The sequence below is a fragment of the Mustela lutreola genome, chromosome 10, assembly GCF_030435805.1.
Source record: "Mustela lutreola isolate mMusLut2 chromosome 10, mMusLut2.pri, whole genome shotgun sequence".
Lineage (NCBI taxonomy): Eukaryota > Metazoa > Chordata > Mammalia > Carnivora > Mustelidae > Mustela > Mustela lutreola.
In genome coordinates, this window is record NC_081299.1 from 52,666,162 (window position 1) to 52,691,107 (window position 24,946).

Genomic DNA, 24,946 nt, shown 5'->3' on the forward strand with positions numbered 1-24,946 from the left:
GTGGCTCAGTGGGTTAAGCCGCTGCCTTCGGCTCGGGTTGTGATCTTGGGGTCCTGGGATCGAGTCCCGCATCGGGCTTTCTGCTCAGCAGGGAGCCTGCTTCCCTCTCTCTCTCTGCCTGCCTCTCTGTCTACTGTGATCTCTGTCAAATAAACAAATAAAATCTTAAAAAAAAAAAAAAGATGGAGAAAACAGAGTTGCAAATGGACAATTACACGGTCATATGTTAAGTGCTGGAACTTCCGGGGAGGAAACAAGCAATGAACAGGTGTTTTTGTCAAAAGCATGGAATACAGGAGCACGCTAATGAGAAGGTATAGCCCATCAGGCAAGTTTTGTGGTGATCTACAGTCCTAAGGACAGCTGTGGCCTACCTGCCCATCTTTTCATCATTTTTTTTTTTTTTAAGTTCAAAGAGCTGCATAGTCAGTAGAGTCTTCATTGTATAGAATAAATGATGGAAGATGATTACTAGTCATAGTCTTCACTATATAGAATAGATGATTGAACTTGATCTTTAGAGTTACCTTAAAACAAAGGGGAAAGAAAAAGGAGTCTCTTATTAATAGAACACGTGGACTGGAATTAGAGCCAGAGAGTTAGTTCTAGGTCTTGGTGATATCTCTTGTAAGGCAGGCGTTCTATATATTCCATTCTCTTTTCTTTCCAGTTGACTTTCTTCATTCATTTGTGATGTTTGCGCCTTCCTAGCTTCAGTGTGCAGACTCATACCCAATGTTTATTGGGTGGTTCTATGTATTAAGTGCTATGTAGATACAGCTCTACATCTCCTACAATATGTACTATGGGACTCAAGGCTCCTATGACTCCTTATGTCCTTTTTGTTTCAACTACTACTTCTACCTGCTTTTCCTCTTAGTAGTTTGTAAATTTTTGAGAATAAAAATTCGTTTGACCCACCTAATATTTTTGTCATACCATGGCATGTGATAGATTGGCTGCCTTCATGTCACATTCCCACCCAGGTCCAATCAGTTACCACCACCGCCTAGACCCCCTCCCCACTCGAAGACAATCAACTAATGCTGAGTGGGGTCAATGGTGGGACAATTTCACTTATACGGGCTGGGGACATTAAGAATTAGTATTTTATCAGTCAAAAAGCTTTTATTTGGCTATCACATACCAGGGTACATGTGTGAATATTCTGACACCAGACTAGTAGCTCAGAGTTTGCTATCTGGTGTTTAAAGACCCAGGTTTGCACATTGGTACCACCATCTAAAAGTTGTATTATCCTGGACAAATGACTTTCTCTGAGACGTTTCTCCATTGGCAACATAGAAGATATCACATGGCTCTTCCTGGGGATTGAGAATCTCTTGGGTGTAGACGCTGCGCAAAATGTTTGAGCTCCAGAATGACTGAGTTACCATCCTGGGGAGTTTTGTTTGCAGTCTAATAGCAAGCAGTTCAAAAGATTCTTTTGGTAGGGGTGGGGGGAGGTCCTGCGTAGTGCAGGACCAGCCCTCCTCTACCAGTTTCACTTCAGTAAACTTGGGATGGAGCACAGGCTTTGCTGTTCAAGAGTTGCCTCAAGGCTGCAGGTGGTGGTGGACCTAATGAGAAACATTAGGATGGAGAAAAGACTTTCAAAGGGATAATCACAATGCTCCTTGTTAAATGTTGCAGAGTGGCTTCAGTAAGCCCAGAAGGACCAGAGCACAGAGAGCTTGTTTATTGTGATGGGGCATCAGAAATGATTAGGTTACTGAGTGACAAGTTCAGATTTGACTTTTAGAAGGATGACTTTGGTTTCAGTGTGAAGAATAGAATGATGGTGGTAAGAGGGACTGCATGGAGACTGGGGAGGAGGTGGTGGTCCTAATGCAGGTCAGCTGTGACAGGAAGTGACAGAAGTGACTATTGGGATACAGCTATTGGGATACAGGTGGAGTGCCAGGATGGCCAGGAGACAGGCTCGGACCTGGGTGGGGTAGGTAATCAGATGCAGATTTACGTGGAGAATGAGGGAAAGCAGTAATGAGTTTTAGGTATAGCTATTAGAAAAACTAGTGAACAGTTGGAAAAATGGAAATCCAGCTCAAAGGGAAGATTAAGTTTTGTTTAGAAGTTTGTAAAAATCTGATGTCTGGATGATAACTGAAGATGCAAGTGTATAGGAGAGTTCTCAAAAAGAAACTTGGAGTGAAGAAAGGGGACATAGAATTAGAATTTCAAGAAATAGGACCCCAAGAAATACTACTATACAAAGGATAGGCAAAGAAAGAGAAGCCATTTTGAAGGAGTTTCAAAAAACTAGCTTAGAGATGTGTGAGAAGTTTGGTGACGGTAACCTTGAAGAATCCAGTACAAAAAACATTAATAATGCTAAGTGACATTGTTTTGTTTTTTTTTTCCTCCCATTTATCACGTGGACTAAAATGGTTTGTTTCACTGCCTCCATGTGCAATAATATAACTAAAAACAACTGACAGGATCATTTCTCTGCCAAATGTCAATTCAATGCTGGGGATAGAACAGGTAGATATTTTATTTATCCTATCATTAAGTAAAGCTTGATTTTTACAGCACCTACTTTATGCTTGGTACTGAGCTAAGTGTGGATGATGGAGAGGTGGATTGGTCTCTGCCCTCACCAAGCTTACTTTAGTTCTAGCACGTGCAAGTTATGTCAAACAAACATCACAGATACTAAGTGATGGTGCGGAAAGAGTCTGACGTCCCTGTCTCAAGGGAGGATAGGGTGAAAAGTGTCTCAAAAAGAAAACATACAGTATAGGAGACCACACTGATCGGGAAATTCAGAATAGGTGGACATTTAATACAATGTAATACAAAGAAGCACAACAGGTTTTACTATAAAGTGCAAAAGAGCACTAAATCCAGGTCCTAGTCCTACTACCACCCCAACTAGGTATCCCTAGGCATGTGCCTTCACCTTCTGGGACATGGCTCTGTTCTCTAGGAACTTTGGAGCAGCAACCTCACGCTTGGAAGGATGAAGGGCGGTCTTAACATACCCTTTCCCCACCCCAAGCAGCCACTTGTTCCAGGTACTTCCAACAGGTGATTTGGAAGGCTCTCAGAGAGCCTGAGCCAGGAGTAAATAGGAAGGTTAACCTGGCCTCCCCATGCTCCGCAGATGTGTGGGGCCAGCTCCCGTTCGGGAACTTTGGGGGTTTTGTTTTGTTTTTGATGGGATCAGATGGTTCATTTCAAAAGAGGGAAAGAACTATGTCATATTTAAGAGCAAGATCCTTGGAATCAGACGTTCTTAATTTCTGGATCTGCCTCTTGTCCCCTGGGTGACCTTCGGCAATTTATTCCACCTCTCTTAGCCTTGGTCTATTACCTAAAAACTTAGGATAAAGATACTTACCTCATAGGGATGTGGTGGCATTAAAGGCTAATGTATACAACCCCCGGAGCACAGTGCCGGGCACACAGTAGCTGGTTAAATAAAAGAAACCTGTTGGTCCGTCGAGTGATTGTTACCAATGACACCGAAAAGAAGCAAAGGACGCACGAACGGCCGTCCCCTCCTTTTCAAGCTCTGCCCGGCAGAAAGCCGGCGTCCCAGGACTTAAAGGGACATTGGAGGGAACGTGGAACGGGTGGGACCCCGGAGTCCGTCGCATTGGTGATGGCGGTGAGAGCTGGGGTGGGTCGCTGTCCCCGGCCACGAGAAGGTCCGAGGGACCCCACCCCCGGCAAGGCCGGTACCGGGGCAGCGAGCCGGCTCTCCGGCCCTCGGCGTCCGGGGGGCCGGTTCTAAGGCGGGAGCCAGGGCAAGAGAGGAGGGGCGACTGGGGGAATTTCCCCGCCTCTCTCGCTCCTTCCATAAATCACCGCCGCAGCGGCCGCGGCCGCGCCGGGAAGTGCACGGAGCCGGAGTGCAGCGTGGTGGCACCAGACGCCTCCCTTTCCCCCCACCGCTTGCTTGCTTGCTTTCTCTCAGTTTTTTTTTTTGTTTTGTTTTGTTTTGTTTTGTTTTGTTTTGTTTTTGTGTGTGCGCGCGTGTGTTTTAAGCCTCCCCTCTTCCTCCTTGGTCGGGTGCCTGCCCAGCCTCGTAGCTCGGGCGCCGCTCCTCCTCCGCCGGTGCCGCCGCCCGTCCTCGCCGCCTCTGCCTCGCCGCGCCGGGACTCGGGGGAAGCGAAAGCTCGGCGGCTCGCCGCTCCCACTGTCAGCCCCGCGGCCCGCGCGCCGCCACCCTCCGAGACCGGAGCCGCGCCGCGCCGCGGGGGCCGCGCCGGCGCCCAGGTCCCTGGGAGCGCTCGGGCGGCCGCTTCCTCTCCCGCCCGCCGCCAGAGCCCGGCGATGGTGGCCGCCCGCGCTCCCGCGCTGTAGCCGGGCGCCCCCTAAGTTTGGGAGCCGCCGCGGCGCGCGGAGGCGTCTGCAGCAGGGCAAGAAAGTTTTGCGGGGTGCGCCGAGCGGGCCCTGGGCGCACCTCCCGTTTCTCCCTCCCCGCTTCCCGGCGCCTTGAGCCCGTCGGCGGGGAGTGGGGGGAGGCAGCATGGCCCGCGAGCCCGAGGAGGAGGAGACGGCGGGGGCGGCTGCCCTGGCCCGCGGCTGCCGGGGCTCGTCCGGCCCGGCTGGGGCCCGGGCGCGGCGGCCGCCCCTCTGGCTGCTTTGCCTGGGCGCGTGCTGGCTGCTGGGCGCCGTGGCCGACGCCGACTTCTCCATCCTGGACGAGGCGCAAGTGCTGGCGAGCCAGATGCGGAGGCTGGCGGTCGAGGAACTGGGGGTCGTCACTATGCAGGTAAGTGGCCATTTTTGCGCCCCCCGAACTTGCCAGGCATCTTGCCTTTTTCCTATACGAAGACCCCGGCCCCATTCTCCAGTACAGGTCCTACTGACCACGCACAGACCTCTCTGGTCTGTACGCAGCCCCCTTTCCGCCAGACGCCTCTGCTCAGACCCCCTCACCCCCCGACTGCATACCAACTCCTCTTTCAAGCACACAGGTACCTCTCCCTTTCTCCTCTGCAGAGGCTCCTGCCCTTTGCACGGAACCCACTCTACGCCGCCCCCCACCCCCCACCCCAGGTCCTTTATCTCAGCGAGGGTTCAGTTGTTCCTTCGAATCCTCTTCCCTAATTTGAACGTATCCCCCCCCCCCCCCCCCGCCCGGCTCAGTAGTGTTTTTACCCTCCTGACCCTGCAAACTCCCCTTCGTTCTTTGTGTACCCATTCCGGGGCAGCCCCGCCTGGCTCCAACGATTTTCCTCCCCTACCCCACGCCCTTGACCACCTCCCTGTGTCCCCCAGACCAAGGGGCATGGATGGGCGCCGGAAAGGAAGGAAGGCACCGCAGCGTGCGCAGCTGCTCCCGGGCCACCTGGGTCCCGGCGGAGAGCGGCCTCGGTAGTGGACTCTGAGGTCCCTTTCCCGGCTAGGGTGCATTGGGGGGAGGGGCTGGCCTGGTAGATTCGCGACTCCGGTTCCGTGTGAGGGACTTTTCTTACTGCTTTCCGCTGTTGCTTGCTGTTGTTTGCGCACTGTCCGCTGTATGATTTTTGTTGTGTGTGTGCTTTTGGAGAGAGGGGTGGAAAAAGGGAATGGTGAATGGTAAGGTTTCCATTTCTCTAGAATGTTTACCATATTGGCCCTCCCCAGTGGAGGAAGGGGCTTACAGAAAGATTGCCCGTGGCTAAGAAGGAATCCTGAAGGTGATACTAGTAACAGTAGTAAAAATTGCTAAACAGCAACCACCTGGAGATTCTACCCTGCCATTATTATTATTATTATTATTATTATTATTATTATTATGCCAGAAAGGCCCAGTCGATTAGGAGAGGTTGAGGTGACCTTAAGAGTCTGAAACCTTTGCTATAACATTCTTCCGTTAAATAACCTTATTCCCTTATGCATTCTAACAATAATAATGGTGATAAATGTGGTCTTCGAAAGAGCGAAGTTTCCAGGAATGTGCTCTCGGAATAGGTTTCTGATTTCGGTTCTACTGTGACCACCCTTCCACCTCCGACCGGGGGAGGTGTTTTGAGTCACGTTGGGATTCAGGTTTCCGATGTCTACCCCCCCTCCCCTTTAAAGCCTTTCTCCCTACAATGCCTACCCCCTCATCCTTGAGTCTTCTCTCAGAATGATACAATTTTCCTAAAGCCACTCCTTTAGACCTTTTCCACAGTAGTGAAAGAGGTTGGGCTTTTTGTTTTGTTTTTAGGTGAGATTGAGGAGTGGATGGTTTGCTTGAAAGGTAATTCTGTATTTGCAGACACCCGGCCACAAAGTGCAATAGAGTCGGATATTTTTGTCATTTGCATAACAATAGGCAAGCCTTTAGGATACATCATTTAGTTGCCCTTTTCTGTGGAGGTTTTTCAGGTTCAGGTTCTGTTAGCCTTTTTCCACATGCGTTTTCTGATGTTTGTTGAGAGTTCTTAGGAGCCAAGTGACTTTTAGAGGAAATGGAACTAAAATGTTAGGAAGGAACTAAGATACCCCCCTCCTCTCAGTGGTGAATGTTTCAATTCAGAGCCCAAGCAGTTATGTTTTTGCATAGTGACCCCTTTTTAAATAAAGGACGCCTAATGTGTTTGAGTTTCAGACTGTTTGTAAGATTAGGAGGCATTTGTTACCTTCACCCCATCGCTAGGGCTGGACCAGGGGTTGTAAGCCCCCCCTAGCCCCTTCCCTGTATAAACTGAGGACTTGGCTTTTTCTAAGATGGTGACAGCAGTTTTACTGTTTCTCACCCGATCCTTGACAAAAGGTGAAATTGGATCCCAACACATTGTCATTCAGGTAGGGATCCAAAGCAAATGTACTTTTAAAAGGCTTCCCTGTTGAAAAGGAGACACTTTGGAAGAAAAGCTCTGATCTGTGGGGGGTTGGTACCCAAATGGCCCTGTATCTCCTCCCTACTGGCCTCTTTCTAGCACCTTTGCAACCTCATTGTGGAAACTGGCCTCCCGGGGACAGGGTTTTGTCTGGCAAAATGTGAAGTGGCTTCTCTCCTTTTTTGAAAGGAGAAGCACATACTGTATTTAAATTCCTCTCCTTGAGCTGTACATTGATCTGCCACTTGCCTCCATCTGGGAAAATTGGGGAAAGAGTCTCTTTTTAATTTTGTTAGACTGCCAGCTTTTGCGGGGAGGAATACTTGTAAAATGAAATCTAAGGCGGGTTAGATTTTTTTGGCCCTTAGAACAAAGATTTGGAGCCTCACATTTTCCTCTGTAAACCTCTGGGATTTGTTCAATGGGTCTGAAATTACGTGGGTTTAGGTATTTAAAGTGCAGATTATAGAGTCCTCCCTTGTGGAATGTTGGATTTTATAGCCGTAAAGCTATTCTGTCATTCAGAGGTAGGGTAGCCTCTTGTGGGTGTTTAAGGGCGGGCAGGGTCAGACTTCCATATGTAGATGGAAGGGGGTGGGGAGAAGATGGGCAGATATGAGGGGTTCTGGGGAGAGCTTAGGTCTCTTTGCAAGGAAGAAAAATATTCCCGCTCAGTTAAGGATCATTTGACCTTGGCATTTGGAGCACAGTGCAGACCTTTGAGGAGAGCACTGCATTGATGAGAAACTTTCGGCAGGTCAGTTTACACGTAAAAAGCCTATTCAGACTTCTAAATCCCTTCTGCTGCAGAAATTCTGCAAAGACCATTTTTTAATTTTGAGAAATTGCGAAGCAGCCCTCAAATGGGGCCTGTTGCAGCATTTCCAATGGCAACACACACTGCTCATGGGAGGTAGCAAGGGGTAATTTTTCAAAAACAAAAATCAGGCCTTCTTTCAGTGCCGTAGTTTCCCATGGCATAGCTGTTGTGCTTGCTGATAGACAGCCCTTCAAACCGTCCCCTCTACCTTAAAGATTTTCTTGGAAAGGTTTTCTCGTGAAGTCTTCTGACTCTTGGGTTGGGTGTTTTTTGTTTGTTTTTGCCATTCATTTTTGGTAATGGACAAAATAAAGATCTTTTTTATTAACATATAATGTATTGTTTGCTTTGGGGGTACAGGTCTGTGAATCATCAGTCTTACACAATTCACAGCACTCACCATCGCACATACCCTCCCCAATGTCCATTACCCAGCCATCCTGTCCCTCCCCCCCAATTCCCCAGCAACCCTCAGTTTTTTTCCTGAGGTTAAGAGTCTCTCATGGTTTGTATCCCTCCCTGGTCCCATCTTGTTTCATTTTTCCCTCCCTTCCCCCCATGACCCTCTACCCTGCCTCTCAAATTCCTCATATCAGTGAGATCATGTAATAATTGTCTTTCTTTGATTGACTAAAATACAAAATATTTTAAAGGATTTGCACACCAACTAATTTTGCCAGTGCTCTGGGAAAGCTGCTACTGAATAATACCCGCCCCCCCCCCCCCCCCCATGCCCGGACCATGGCAGCAGACATCCTACATCATCAGCAAAAGTCAAAAACCTAATCATCATCTCCTCAGGTGTCTAGTGGAGTGAAGCCATCAACAGTGAGATGTGGGGAGCAGAGTGGCTATAACAAGGCAGATGGGTTTCTGCCTATTTGCTCCTACAACAAGTTTTTTTTATCAAGCCGCATCTTGGAGTGGAAAGGACTTGACATTGACCATTTGGAGGCCTGGGTTCAGCTCTGCCACTTAGAAGTTGGGTGATCTTTATCTGTAAGACTGGGGATGATGGTTCCTCCTAGAGATTGGCTCTGTGAACTTAATGGAAATAGTACGCGTGAAGGCATTTGCTCACATGAAGCTGGGGCTGGGAAGTGTTGGCGAATGCGGTGGTTCTTAAATGGAGAACTATTAATTGAAAGCTTACTGTGCACAGAACCCTGTGCTAGGTGTTGAAGGGATTTACAGGGAGGTATTTGGCATAGCCCCTGGAGGAGTTTGTAATCCAGAGGAGGAGGGAAGATTGCTCAGGAAGATTGGTTAAATAATAATGTCCGCTTGTGAGAAGGCCTATCTGGCTCTGGCAGCCATTTCACCAGGCACTTATAAGGCCCATTTAACATTATATGACAATACAGGCTTCTTAACAGCAAGGGCCTGGCACCTGGCCAGTGTGCCTGCCTTGATTGTAGCTCTAACACAGCTCTGCTGGGCTGGGCATAGTCACTGTGAACTTGACAGACACACCAGCAGGTTGGTCAGACAGCTGCTGTTTGGGGCCTGGAAGGTGGGGGTTGGGAGGTGGGGTGGGATGGGGCAGAAGTACCAGAAGCACACACTAGAGCTTAACTCCAGTTGGAGCAAGAGCAGCATCCAGGACAGATGCGACTTTAGGAACTGAAGGGCTCAGCCAGGCTGAGGTGCTATTTGAAAATCTAAAGCAAAGTTGGAAATGGGCGGCTGCTGCTGAAAGTGAAAGGGAAGGCCTTTGTAGGTACCAGGACAGCATCGCCTAAAGGCATTGTTCATTTTGCATACATTCAGCAAGCTTTGGGCCGGGGGCTTCTTGGCAGTGAAGGGCGGTAGGTTAGACTTTGCTGGAAATATAAGGAGGATGCCACTCAGAACTGATGATGGAGACCAGTAGGAAAAGACACGTTCTGATCTGGGGGGCTGGCAGGAGGCAGAAGCGGTGGAATGCACAGAGAGGTCAGTCCTGAAAGTCAGTCTCAAACACGAAGGCTGACCAAATCAGGAGTTCGCTGAACAGTTCTCATACCCTTTGGTGGCACTGGACAGAGTAGTGGGTATCCTGAAGCCCTGAATAGGAATGGGTGAGGACTCTTGGACCTCTTCATATGGCATCTTAGCTTACTGGCCGCCACCTAGGTGCTTCTGTGGTTCTTGGACTCAAGCATCTTGGTGTTTGCAGTTAGTTTAGGTTAGATGTGTACTTTTCCCTAAATCCTATCTATTGTACCAGGAATGGCATACTTCAGGATAATTGGAATGTGTGCTTAAGCATTATTGAATGTCTTATGGGGGGAGAAATCACCTCTAGTTGCAAATAATGTGGTTTTTAGTCTATGCCCTATGTACAATATAAGCGCTAGCAGGGAAAACTGCCTTACTCTCTTCTGAAACTGAGTATCTGGAGTAGAGTAAAACTGACCATTGATAGATGACTCTGAGTTGAACTTGGTAAGAGTGAGCCAAGGAATGTTGGATGACTTCTGGTGGACTATCCTTGTTGTGCTTAATACTCTGTCCACTTCCGCTCCACTAATACCTGTCTTAGTTGGCATCGAGCCTGTGCTTCTATTTTTCCTGCCAGTCCTGCTTGAGCCTGGAGGTGTGTGGGGGAGGGGGAGGGGAGGGTTTCACACTTTATAACTTGGTGCTATTTCTGGTTGCTGCTTGAGGAGTTCCTTCCTTGAGCTTAAGTGGATGAGCAGACAGGAACCTTGCAAAACTCTGGAATTCTGGTATTATATGCAGTGGGATTTATTTTGGATCTGCTTTCACCTGGTGTAAAAAAACACTGAAATTCAAAGTAGGAAGGGGCAATAGAGGCAACAGTTTGACTCAGCCAAGTATATTCATGTTGACTTTCAGCATGTTAAATTGCTCTCAACATTAGTGTCTTCATGCTTCACGCATTCTAGTGTTAATGACTGGAAATAGGTATTAAAAGATAAGTGTCTAGCACAAGGTTTAACATAGGAACAGTTGGTAAATGGAAGTACAGGACTGTCTTTTTAGTGTCTGGGCACAGAACCTGGAAGGCAACAAACATGTAGCAAACTCAAGTCTTCAGAAGCTGCAGATTTCAATGTGGTCAGTCCTTTGTCCCAGGAGTTGCCGAAGTAAGGTGTACAGACCTAGGGATGTGGTGCACAACCATCCTTTGAGGTTCTTAATAGTATGGACTTTTAAACTTTTCATTACAAAGATTTGGAGGAAAAAACCAGAAGAATAGCTAACAGTGCCCACGTACCTCTTACACAGCTAAAACTCTTAGCAACTCCTGGTCAGGCTACTTTTCTCTCTGCCTGTGTCTTGCCTGTGTCTGCACCCGCCCCCCCCCCCCCCCAGTTATTTTTGAAGCAAATTCCAGATCTCCCCTCATTTCATCCATAATACTTTATTTTTTTAAATCCAGAACATTTTAAACTGCATCCTTCATACTGCATTTTAAAATATTTATGAGATACATAATGGTATACTAGTATACGGAATTTACAATCCACAGATAGACAAATATTTGAAGGGCATATACTTTAAGTGTTTTATGGTGACATGCCTGAGATTTTGAGCAATACTATCCTCCCCTACCTCCCCACCCCCAGCTCTTTATAAATAGTATCTTTGCTCAGCAACCTCCTCACCCTTCCAGAAGTAATGCCCAAGCTTCTTTTGTGGGGGACCTCCTCTGGGACCCTTTTTCCTCCTCCCTCACACAAGCGGTCTGGTCCTCATTTTCACATCTGGCTTTCTGCCCGAGTTCATGAGCATCCTTGTTTTCGTAGGGAGCAGTTTCTAGTTTCTACACACATATGTGACTGTTGCCTCATGGACCACATCTTCTCTTTGTCTCTGTTCTCTGCCTCTTCCAGAGGAGGCAGGAGTGAAGAAGGGACAGGTAAGGAGAAGCTGTAAGTGGGGGAGAGGAAGGTTGGAGAGGAAAAGGCGGGCTGTATACATATTTGTCTTCTGAAGAGCCTGTCAGCAAATGTTCACTGGGTGCTTCTGTGCAGAATTGGAGGCTGGAAGAGTGTAAGAGAGGCCTAGAACACCCACTGCTTTCCTTCTGAGAGCTCACGTCTCTTTGGGAAGGCTAAAGCAGTTTCTGTGGGCCAAGACAGAATAGAAAGAAATGCGGAACTATGGGCTCTAGATGACAGATAGAAAGAAGTGCGGAACTATGGGGCAAACAGGAGTGAGTGAGACCAAAGGAGCGAGGTAGGCCAGGTGTGGGTCAGTGGGGAAGGGTAATGGCATTGGCTGTTGTAAACTGGCAGGTACTACTGTCCTCCTCAGTTGTCCCCTGGCAGTGTGGGTCCAGTGATGCCATGTGACTGTTCTTCAGGAAAAGGTGGATATCGGGTTTTTAGACGAAACTCTAGATTCTTTTTTTAAATATATATTTGTATTTATTTATTTATTTATTTATCGATTGATTGATTGATTGATTGGACAGACCGAGATCACAAGTAAGCAGAGAGGCAGGCAGAGACAGAGGGGGAAGAACGCTCCCTGCAGAGCAGACAGCCCGATGCAGGGCTCGATCCCAGGCTGAGCCAAAGGCAGAGGCTCTAACCCACTGAGCCACCCAGGCACCCCGAAACTCTAGATTCTTAAAAGTGTGGCAACTACTTCAAATTTAAGGAAAAAAACCAAAAACAAAAACACACAAACTGTGGACCAAACCAGATGTGTCTGTGGGCTGGAGCAAGCCAAAGGCCACCAGTTTGCAGTGCCTGGATTGAAATTACTCAGTGGGTTCCAGGAGGTAAAAATCAGTGCTTGGGTGTCAAGGTTATGGGGAAACAAATTTCTGTATAAAAGAAAGGAAAACTTTCTGATAGAAGAGTTCTAAATTGGATTGATTTGGGAGATGAACTCTCTGTTACCATAAGCAAATAATTGTTGAATATTTGGTGCCAGGCACTGGGTTATGTCTAAGATCTCCATCAGTTAATTTCCAATGCAGTCAATGAGAGAGGGGTTACCAGGTGCTGGGGAAAGTGTGTCAGGGATGTTAATGTTTTAGAGGTGGAGAGGGATTCTTCTGGAAGGCTTTCCAGAAAAGGGGGAAGAAATGAGTTTGTTAGTTGAAGACTAGAGTTCCCAGAGGGCCCCTCTGTGATGGTATCTTTGAGTAATGGAAAGCTGGCTTTAAGGTTTGGAGTTTGGAGAGCCAGAGGGAAGGAAGAGTGCAGGAAGATGTTGGAGAAGTAGACAGAGGTCAGGTTGTGGGATCTTTGGATCCTTCATGTCATTCAAGCTTTTTATATGGTGGGTAAAAAACACCCAGTTACATTAGCTGAGCAAGAAAGGAACTTTTGCCTCAAGTGATTGAACAGTCTCAGTAATTTTGGGCAGTCACTGGATTAGGGATTAGGGTTTAAGCAATGTGGCCAGTACACATTGTTTCTCTCTGCATGCCTACTTTCTTAAATAGGTCTTCCCCTTTGTTTCAATATGGGGGGCGGTAGCTTAGCAGTGCTTGAGTTGGAAACTTGCTCCTTCTCAATGCCTGAGTATCCTGTATTTGGAGATGTACTCTGGGGGAAAAGAACCAGGAATCTGGAGAAAGCTTGGTACCTAGAAAACTCAGCTGGATTCAGACACCAGCTGCCACCAGCTGCTAGGGCCTGTCCCATAGCTTTGCTCTGCCTCCCCAAGTCCAGTTCAGAAAGGGCCTGTTTTGTGGTCTCCCTGCTTTTGGCTGCAAGGCAGGTTGCCTGGCTTTCCACTGTGGTCTTGAGGTCTGACCTCAGGTGTACGAATCCAGGCTCAGCAGGTCTGCCCTTGGCACACCTTTTCTCCTTCACCTTTCAGCTCCTCAGATCACTGGGTGACATGAGGACCGGGAAGAAGGGGAGAGCATCACCGCTACCTCCCTTCTTTTATAGATGAGAAACTGAGGCCTAGTGAGGGAAGTGGCTCTCTGGGGCTCACACCAGTAATAAGTGGTAGTCTTAGAACTCAAATGTTGGTCTTTAAGACTCTTGCTTTTTGACCCTTTACACCATTTTATCCTGTGGGAGCTCCATTTTTACAAGAGAATTTTGCCTTAAAATGGAAAGGAAACTTAATTAAGGACCTTTAGATTTCTTTGAGGGGGTGCGAGGTTTTTTATGGGTGAGCATGTAAAGCTCATAGTGGACTTTGACAACTGACTGGGTTTTCGTTTTTGTTTTGATCAGTTGTTACTCATATATCTAAAAAGTCGGTGAGCCACAGATAAAACAAAAATTTTGAGACTTTGGCAGTGTTGTTAGTTTTTTTTTTTTTTTTTTTTTTTAAAGAGCAATTGTAGGGGCGCCTGGGTGGCTCAGTGGGTTAAGCCTCTGCCTTCAGCTCAGGTCATGATCCCAGGGTCCTGGGATCGAGCCCCATGTTAGAGCTCTCTGCTTGGCAGGGAGCCTGCTTCTTCCTCTCTCTCTGCCTGCCTCTCTGCCTACTTGTGATCTCTCTCCCTCTGTCAAATAAATAAATAAAATCTTTAAAAAAAAAAAAGAGCAATTGTAAATGGTATTTTTGTTTATAATTATGAACTGTACCACCATCAGTAATTTTTTATTAAAAAGGTAAAGCATAAAAAGAAACCAAAACTTTCAAGGGAGGAACTTTAGTTTTTTGGTTTTTGTTTATGTAAAGTCTACAGAAGGAAATTTTACCTGTAATTTTCAGGCAAAGTTATATTTTGGACTTCAGGATTTGTATCTCCCTAGTCATTAGAAGTATGAAGTTTGGTGTTTTGTTTTGTTTTTGTTTTTTAAGTTTTCACCAAGGGAAAAGAAATAGAATTATTATTTTGGAGAAGTTATTTATTTGATTTGATAATGAAACAAAATAAAACGTCATTTGAATGCCTCTTTACCCTGCCCACTGCGTTCTGAGTTCAAAAGGAGATTTTCCCTCCTTCAGATTACATAGTCAAATGATTTCTGAGTTACAGTTCGAAAAATTCCGACACCTAAATACTGGGGTGGATCATTGAAAAGTAACTTACAGTCCATATTTGCCTGGAAATTGTGTGTTTTATTGTAATTGTAGAGAAGAAGCCAGTGGCTAAGTTATTATCTGTTGTGTGTGATAACGTCTTGATTCTGTTCCAACCATAACAATTATTTTAAAGACTCTGTCAAGGCCCAAGACCGTAGCACTTTTTTTTTTTTTAATTCCCCTTGGATATTTTTTTAAGTTTTATTTTTGCATGGAGTATTAAAAAAAAAAAAAAAATACTTTCAAGGCCCTGGTGGAAGGGCAGTGAAAATCGGCAAGCCAGTGAGAATGAATCTGAATTTTTAATTAGGCTTTGAGTTGTTTCTTCAAAGTGTAGAGACATCATTAGTGATGTAAGTCTTGTTGCGTTAGCCGAGACTGACATTTTACTTCAAACGTGGAGAGTGCAGCTGTCCTGTGCAGATAAAAGTTGCCAAGTGTGGAATAGCAAGGTGGATTGGTAGATAATTAGCTGTCCCACATTACTGCAGTGTGGAAGAGGCCTGCCAGTCATGGGCAGGAAGGAGGAATTATTAGTGGGAGAAAATCCAAGTGTGTCATAAAGCAATTTGGAATCACTTCAGCTGTGGCAGAGCTGATAAGGCGTATGTTCAGGAAACAAGACAAACTGAGTCTGGTGTATGATAGCCAACTTTCTTTCTTAAGAAATCTTCATTTAAAAGAGGGATGGCTAGAAATTAGTGATCCGTAAATTCAGTGAGGTACAGATTCATCATCAGTCTGCCCTGACTCCACATATAAAATCATGAGCCAGCTTAAATAGTCTTTGTATTTGCATATATCTTGAAAATAAAGTGAAGATTCTATATGGGTTTGGGGGGTGGGGGCAAGAATCCCAGGGATACCATAAAGCCTTGACAATAACTGCTGTGTCTAACCATGAAAGGACAGTTGAGGAAGAAATGTTGAAGTGTATCACCTCTCTTATATAAATGTTACAAAATTTACAAGTGGAATATATATTGCCTTATTGGTAGAATATGTGCGTGTATTTAAATATTCTTAAAAGTGTTTCTGTGATCCTCACCTTCATCTCTAGGAGAAGAGCCGTCTAGAAGGACCTGTTGACTTTCTTGTCCATCCTCAATTACTTGGTAACTCAGATGAAACTTTATGGGCTGTTTTTGCCCATTTGGATTGCTCCCTGTGCCCCTGCCAAGATACTGGACTCCTTTGTCCTCATTTCATCCACTTTTATTGGGTTGGCTTTTTCCAAAGCCGGGGCCTCTTCTGGCAGCCCAGAAGTAGGTGGTGCTGAAGTGGGGTGTGTGCCGTGTTCTGCTTGGATAATGTCACCTCTGAATGAGACCTGCCCTTGGCTGCTAAGGGAGAGAGCCTATTTTTTCACTCTTTGCTTTTTTTCCCTTCTTGCTAGGGGAAGGTCACTGGGTTGTTGCTGCCTTGGGTGGTTTTGGAGAAAGCCTGGAGAATTGAGGTTTTTGGCAGTCTTGGCTCTTGGATCCAGAATTGACTTCATTGACCTTCCTGTAAAATGCAGATATTTACCCTTCTGTATCCTTGGGCGGGGCTTAGGAGATGTGTGACAGGGAACCAGACTTTGTACTGATGGTGAACCAGTCATATTTGTTATGGGTTGAGATCCCTGGCGTTAGTGTAAATTAGTATGACCATCAAGGAAGCTTAGACTTTTTTTTTTTTTTTGGCTTACATGTATATTGAGATAATGTGGGCAAGAATTGCAAACAGTAAAGCTTTGTACAGGTGTGAGTTATTAGAGCATGAACTCCCATAATGAAATGCCCAGATTTATTCATCTTATAGTCCTGGTGTGGGTTATATAGTCCTGTTTGTCTGGCACATGGTGAGGACTCGAAAAATGTCTGGACTGCAGAAATGGAGTGGCCTGCTTTCAATAGCAGACTTTGTAACATTCTCTTGTTTACTGCAAATTTAGCTTTTGCCACTGTTTCATGTGTCCATTTCCTTACTCACTCTAGGCTTACAGTGAAAGGTCTTGAGTCTTTACTTGGTACCAAAGATTTAAAATGTTTCAGATTGGTGAAAATGTCTAACAGAGTATTAAGCACATTAGGACTTGTAAATATTGGTTCTGATGTCTAATTTCTTTGTGTGAGAGAAAGTTGAGGTATGTATATTGGAATATAACAAAGATGAAGAGGTGTGCGTTTGCAGATTACGTACTTAGAGTTACTTTATCCTAGAGGCTAGAATTGATTAATTAGCTTAACTCTTTATTGAGCATGGACTATATGCCAGGTTTTGTGCTTGGATTTCAGTTTGTGATTGAAAAAATAGACACGAGCCCTATTCTCGTAGAGTATACCATCTATTAGGGAAAATAGACATTAAAGAGATAATCATGGAAGTAAATTATTAATTTTTCAATAGTATTAGAAGGAAACCAGGGCTATTAGAAAGATTACTGGGGAGATGTTTTAAAATCTTCTGGTGTGTGTGTGCGGGCGGGGGTCAGGATGTTACTTCTTTCTTTAAAGTTCTCCAAAGGTTCCTGTCTGACTCAGTGCGAAATCCCAAATTACAGCGGTCTTTACAGCCACATGGGACCTAGTCCTTGGTATCTTTGTGGCCTTACCGCCCCTCACCCCACCCGGCTGCCACCCTTCCCACTCACACATGCACTATTCCTCTAATATTCCAAGCACACACCTGCCCTAGAGCCTTTGAACTTGTTCCCTCTGCCTGGGAATAGCAAGAAGCTCTCTTGGGTCACCTTTAACAGTACCCTGCTTTGCCCCTCCTCACTCTCTCCTTACCTTGTTTGTCACACCCCCTAACCTCCCACAGGTACCTTGTATCAGTCACTCCTGTTTTCAGGTGGAATGGTGCTTGGTACTTAAAATCAATAAGTACTTACTGGACAAGGGTGAGTGGGAGTGACAATTCTGGACTGGGTAGTATGGGAAAGAATCTGGCTCCTTTTGGGCACCACCTCAATCAGAGGAGGGGTTGATGGGTTTTGCAGAAAGAGGAGGAGCCAGTGGTGGGCGCGGTCTGGGGAGCCTCACAAAAGAAGGAGCCAGTCAGGGGAGATGTGGGGAGCAGCCCAAGGAAGAATGAGAATCGAGGGAGGGTTTGGGTGTGTGAGTGTGGGTGGGTGGGGGGTGGGGGGACTAGCATCCCAGTGAGGGAAGGGCCTACGTCCAAGTCTTGAGGGGCAGAACTGTGGCCTACTTGAAGAACTAAAGTCAAGCCAGGGGCTGACTTAGCATGCGTGCCAAAGGGTGCTTCAAGTGAAGAATTCGGATTCTTAGTCCAATTTAACGCAAGTATAGTTGTTTGCCATTAACTCTGTTCGTGACTCTATTGATAGGTCCCATTACAAGGGTGAAGATTCAGGGTGAAAGACCCTGGATTTGTAGAGTTCTGGAAACTGGAAAATCTCCAGTAGGCCATCTGTTTCTTCCAGGTGGAGAAGAGGAGAGCGGAGAGACTGCAGCTTCATTCAGATAGATCATGGAGAAGAATTTAAATGTAGCTTCATAGTTCGTTATAACTTAAAAAATACTCGTGCTTCCCATGTTATTTTTTGGCCAAAAAAACCCCCAACATAACCCCTCCCCCCAAATTTTGTAGAGTCAACTGAGTATAATAATGAGGTCCTATACTAACTTTGCTCACACGGTATTATATTCATTTAAGTTACATACAGTAAAATGTATTTTTTTCTCCCTGCAGATAGTAATAATTACTTTTTAATGTGGCTTTGACATTTTATAACCAAATCTTTGAAGTCCTCAAATATTTTTTCATGTTATTTAAAAAATAGTGGTAAAATATACATAAATTAAGTTTACTATTTGAACCATTTTTAATGGTTCAGTTCTGGGCATTAATTACTTTCACATTGTGTGGCTATTACCACCAGTGTCTCCAGAACTTTCCCGTCTTCCTAACTGAAACTCAGTACCCATTAAAAATGTATCCTCCCGTCAGAATGGCTAAAATTAACAAGTCAGGAAATGACAGATGCTGGCCAGGATGCGGAGAAAGGGGGACCCTCCTACGCTGTTGGTGGGAATGCAAGCTGGTGCAACCACTCTGGAAAACAGCATAGAGGTTCCTCAAAATGTTGAAAATAGAACTGCCCTATGACCCAGCAATTGCACTACTGGGTATTTACTCTAAAGATACAAACGTAGTGATCCGAAGGGGCATGTGCACCTGAATGTTTATAGCAGCACTGTCCACAATAGCCATACTATGGAAAGAACCTAGATGTCCATCAACAGATGAATGGATAAGGAAGATGTGGTATATATACACAACGGAATACTATGCAACCATCATTGCCATTTGCCACAACGTGGATGGAACTAGAGCGTATCATGCTTAGCGAAATAAGTCAAGCGGAGAAAGACAACTATCATATGATCTCCCTGATATGAGGAAGTGGTGATGCAACATGGGGGCTTAAGGGGGTAGGAGAAGAATAAATGAAACAAGATGGGATTGGGAGGGAGACAAACAGTAAGTGATTTAATCTCACAAAACAAACTGAGGGTTGCTGGGGGGAGGGGGGTTGGGAGAAGGGGGGTGGGGTTATGGACATTGGGGAGGGTGTGTGCTGTGGTGAGTGCTGTGAAGTGTGTAAATCTGGCGATTCACAGACCTATACCCCGGGGGATAAAAATATATGTCTATAAAAAGTAAAAAATTCAAAATTAAAAAATAAAATGTCTCCTCCTTTCCCTGCAGCCCCTGGTAACTATTAATTTTTTTTTTTCTCTATGAATTAGACTACTTTAGGCACCTCATATAAGTGGTGAAATCCTACAATATTTGTCCTTTTGTGACGGACTTATTTACCATAATGTCTTAAGGTTCATTCATGTTATAATGTGAATTAGAATTTCCTTCCTTTTTAAGGTTGAATAATTACCATTGTATGTATATGCTACATTTTGTTTGTCCATTCATCTATCAGTGGACACTTGGCTGGCTTCCACCTTTTGGCTGCTATAAATAATGCTTCTATGAACACGAGTGTATAAATGTTTGAGTCCCTGCTTTCAATTCTTTGGGGTATATATGCAGAATGGAATGGCTAGAACACATAATTCTGTTTAATTTTTTGAGGAATAGTCCTATTGTTTTCCATAGTAACTGACTATATATATATATATATATATATATATATATATATATAATTTATTTATTTTTAACTTATTTGAGAGAGCAAGTAAGAGAGATCATGGAGGGAGAGTGAGAAGCAGACTCCCTTCACCCTGCTTGGAACCCCTGAACACCACTGGTATGGTCCCTGTCTCTGTAGTTTTGTCTTTTCTAGAATATGCTATAAATGCATTGTGATTTGCATTTTGAGGCTTGGTTTTTAAATTTTGCATAATTTGAAATTCATCCATGCTGTGTATATGAACAGTTCGTTCCTTTTTATTGTTCAATAAAATTTCATTGTGTGTACCAACACACTGGTTTGTTTCTAATTGAAAAGATTTGGATTTCTTAAAGTCCTAAATATATAAACATTCCTACTATAGACCTTTACATAGAGGTTCTTGTTTGAACATAAGTTTTTACATTTTTAGGGGTGGGATTACTATGTCATATGTTAAACTTTGTTAAGAAACTGCCAGTCTGCTTTCCAGAGGGTCTATATCATTTATCATTTTTTAAAAGATTTTTATTTGAGAGAGTGAGAGCGCGTAAGCAGGGTGAGGGGCAGAGGGAGAAGCCAGGAGCCTGATTTGTGTGTGGGGGAGGGCACTAGTTGGGGAGACAGATTCCAGGATTATGACCCACGCCAAAGGCAGATGCTTAATAGATTGAGCCACCCAGGCACCCCTGGGTCTCTCTCCTTTTGTTATTCCATCAGCAATGTAGGAACATCATGGTTGCTTCCTGTCTTCACCAGAACTTGATCGGGTCAGTCATTGTAACGTTAGCTGTTATAAAATGTGAAGTAATAAATCATTGTGGTTTTAATCACTATTTCCCCAGTGAATAATGGTGCCGAGCATTTTTCAGTGTGCCTGTTTGCCATTAGTGTGTGTGTGTGTGTGTGTGTGTGTGTGCGCGTGTGTAGTTTTCTGGTGAAATGCCAAAACTTTGGACCATTTTTTTTTTTTTTAAAGAATTTATTTACTTGACAGGTTTAACAGCACAAGCAGGGGAAGCAACAGGCAGAGGGAGAGGGAGAAACAGGCTCCCTGCTGAGCAGGGACATGGGGTTTGATCCAGAACCCTGGGATCATGACCCAAGCTGAAGACAGCTACTTAACGGACTGAGCCATCTTGGCACCCCAACTTTTGACCATTTTTAAATTGGGTTCTTTATTGTTGACTTTTTAAAAATTAATTTATTGGTTTTATTAATTTTGTACATTTGTATAATGGATACCATTATAGTAGTAATTCTAAGTAGTTTTAGAAAATTTCCATTCTAAAAGTTCCGGTGTGTCTGTTTGTTGAGTTTTGAGGGTTGTTTTTTGTTTTTTGTTTTTAGATGGACTTTTTATTTTCCTTAGGGAGGGATCAAAATCTGTTGTGAGAACAGGATCACTTAAAAAAAAATTGCTTTTATCAAAGAATAATGACCAGGATTAGAAAGAATAAACCATAATCCAGATAAAGATAAGACTCTTTAAAAGATAGTTGTGGATTTTGCAGTACTTATTTTTAGCTAGAAACAAAGCCCTATTGAGGAGTTTTGGTTAATGTGGCCTGTGTAGGTGCTTAGATGAAGTCAATCAGTTGATTAGTGATTGTGGAATTACACTCCTGTAATGTTCCTGCTCTGCTGGAGTTGTGGGACATAGGAATGAAGAGAACAGAGTCCCTGCCCTTGAGGGTCTTACTTTGTATAAGAAGAAGATATTTAAATATGCAGAAATCAACTAAAGGGCACATTGGACCCTGATGAGTTCTGTGAAGATGAAGTAGGTTACTGTGGGGTTCGAAGGCAGCCCCTTGGAAGAGCTGGTGTTTGATGTGGGGATGTATTGGCTGCCTGGGAGAAGCTGGGGGAAGGAGTAGAAAACACAGGGTCTGAGAGAGGAAAACAAACTTGGTGTGTTTGAGAGGCCAAAAGAAGGCACAGAAATAAGGTAAGAGGGGAGGAAGAGGAGAAAGGCTAGATCACCATGGAGAAAAGCAACAAGTTTTCATTTCATTCTGGCCGAAATGGGAAGCTGGTGGAGGATTTTAGGCATGTGAGTGAGGTGGTTGACTTGTGCTTTAGAAATATCACTGTGGGGGCACCTGGGTGGCTCAGTGGGTTGGGCCTCTGCCTTTGACTCGGGTCATGATTTCAGGGTCCTGGGATCGAGCCCCACATCGGGCTCTCCGCTGAGCGGAGAGCCCGCTTCCTGCTCTCTTTCTCTGCCTATCTGCCTACTTGTGATCTGTCAAATAAATAAATAAATCTTTTTAAAAAGAAAGAAAGAAATATCCCTGTGGCTGTTGGTACCCCAGCGTATGTATGTGCTGGGGGTGAGGGAGAGCCGACATGGAGATAGGAAGACCAGTTAAAGAAATGAAGTTGTTTATTCTTAATGGAAAGATAGTGTCCCATGTGCCTTTGTGTTTGCATTTGAATATGATGAAATTGTAGTCATTAGTGGTGTATATCAACAAAGGCCCATTGGGCTAAGGCTATTACTAAAAGAAAGGAGGACAGCTGCAACAGGAATAAAGAATCAAGGAAAGAAGACTTTTCTTATAAAAAAAATAGGAGAGAACAGTGTTTATATTTACAGATGTTCTCTGCCAAGTAATCATTAAAGGCAGTTGAGACCTTGGCTTACCAACTATGTAACTATAAAGATTTTCTTTTTTTTTTTTTTAAGAAAAGATTTTAAGTAATCTCTAGACCCAACATGGGGCTCAAACTCACAACCCCAAGATCAAGAGTCACATGTTCTACCAACTGAACCAGCCGGGTGCCCCCAACTATGTAACTTTTGACAAGTCTTTTTTTTTTTTTTCCCCTCTTTTTCTCCATAGCCTTGTTTTCTTACTTTATTAGCCGCAAAATAATGCCTGCCTCAACTCTGGATTGTTGTAAGGGTAGCAGTGTACGTACATCATAGATTCCTCCTCCTCTTTGATTCTGTTAGGGTGTTTTTTGAATTGCGAGCAACAACCCATCCCAACTGAAGCTGCCTTAAAAGATAAAGTGAACGAGCTTGTTGGCTTAACTAGCTGAAAAAAAGGTTTACAGATTGCATGAGCTTCAGGCACACTTTGATTTAGAGCCCTGGCTGCCTCCTCCCTACCATCTTTCTTTCCAGGCTCTGCCGCCCTTTAGGTGTTAGCTTATCCTCAGGCTGGTTTTAACTGTGTCCTAAAATGAGCGCTGGGATTCCAGGTCTCTCAGCAGGACATGGTACTGTTCAGAAGACCCTTCCCTCCTCCACTCACTTGGAGGATGCCTTGGGCTTACCCTAATGGGACTTGATTATGGTTAGCGAATGCAAGAGAACGGAATTCCATTATTTTGTGATAATCAGGATCTAACTCCGAGAGATTCCACCAGAATCTCCTGACTGCTACGTAATCTAGTGATTTGGGGCGCAGAGAAATGACACAGATCTTTCCTGGATTCACTGACCGTTTGGATGGCAGTAGAATGAGAGAATGGTATTAACCCTTTTGGCTAGTGTCCTAGTTACAGTGGTTCTCCTCTCTCACTTTTAAATATTTACTGAGCACTTAATGTGAAACATAGGACGTACTTGATTCATGGCAGCATGATGATAATCTGGGTTCACTTCATCTATTTGGTTAGGAAAAGAACTCAAATCAATGAATTTAGAAGGCAGTTCTGCTACTTTATATATCAGAACATAATTTTATGGTTTTGTGAGGTGATTTTGGTTTGGAATTATCCATGCTGGTGGCATTTACTTTTTGTAAACCTGTTATTATAGATAAATATTAATAACCTGGTGACAGATTCTTTATAATCTGTGTTCTGCACATCTCAGGAGTTTGACCAATCTATATTTGCCCATCTCTAATTTCTTGTTTCTGTTTCATGGTACTTAGGAAAGCAAAAAAGAAAATTTGATACTGTCTGATGTGGTCATTAAACCACTTGCATTTAGTTCATTGAGTTATTTGAAAACCCAAAACCCATTAGTTTCAATAAACAAATACAAATTTTATTGGATTTCAGTACATGATTTTTGAGAGATGCATAATTATAAGGACAGTTACCATCTGTTTTGGACAAAGTTATCAAATCAATTGTTTAGGGAATCTAATTATAACACAGTAAAATAGAAAGGAGGTGAGGTATGAAAAGTAACCTTTTTTAGTGTACCCTCCAAAAATTTGTCTTCTTGATGTTATTCAAGAGTTGCAGGATTTGAATGTAATATAGTAAATTTCTTGTTGATTTTTTTCTTTCTTTCTTTCTTTCTTTTTTTTTTTTTAAGCACATTTGTAAATGACAGAAGTAAAGGTATGTGGTGCCATGTCTGTGACACTGAATCAGGAGATGAGAAATTTGGTGACATAACTGCTGCTGTTCCTCCATTCTTTCAACGTGATTTAAATACCAAGCAGTGTCTTATAACATCATTTTCGGTATCTTCTGTTTATTAGAATTTGGTTTTTAAACATTGGTTCTCTCAGTTACAAGGCTAACATCAAGATTATATAGATGGACATTGGACTAGTTCTTCATAGTTTTGTCGTATTAGGGTTCTATAAATGCCTTTTTCCTCAAAATCTTTATCTCACTGTATAACTAGCCCCCTTTAAAACTTGAGAGGGGATTTGTGGGTATCTAAACAAAATAACCAGGGAAATCAGGTAAATGTGAAAAAATTCTTCATTTTTCATCTAGATAATGTCTGCTACTTAGGGAGGCATCCTTGTGGATGCTGAAGATAGTCCGTGGAATGCAGGCCTGGTTTCCCGGAGCAGACGTTCTCCTGGGGAGATGAGAAGGCAGCTTGGGAACAGCAGGGGGACAAGGGGGAGTTCAGGGAAATTATGCCAACGCAGTGGTCAAGATTTGGCTTGCTGGCTGTGGATGGGTCACGTGGCCTGCAGGGCCTGCTTAAGGGCTTAACTCTTCATGTGCTAGTCTCTCCCAAGCCACTGTTCCTCCTTAGGATGTTTTTTAGAAGACTCACAAGTGGCCTGAAAACCATTTCCATGGTTTACTCTTCCTTTGTGTGTTTCCTATAAACCCTTAAGTTGGATTTTTCTTTCTTTTTTTCCCCCTCACTGAACTGCCTAAGACTCCATTCTCCAGTCTCCTAGGACTGTCCTGTCAGGAAAGGGCTGTTTATCTTCTTGTAGGTTTTGTGGATATACTTCAAACTAAAAACTTTTTTAAGGAGTACAGAGGCATTCCCTGAAGGTGTCAAGAGATGTGAACAGTTCC

The 24,946-nt window shown here is 44.2% G+C and overlaps 1 protein-coding gene across 1 annotated transcript in view; it reads left to right on the forward strand.

Annotated features, from left to right (window-relative positions):
* The first annotated feature begins 4,465 nt into the window (after positions 1 to 4,465).
* CACHD1 (cache domain containing 1) overlaps positions 4,466 to 24,946 on the forward strand; it is a 204,804-nt gene continuing 184,323 nt past the window's right edge. The window contains exon 1 of the mRNA XM_059138128.1: positions 4,466 to 4,744. Within this exon, the coding sequence (XP_058994111.1) occupies positions 4,499 to 4,744 (246 nt within the window). The 5' untranslated portion in view covers positions 4,466 to 4,498. The remainder of the gene's footprint in view (positions 4,745 to 24,946) is intronic.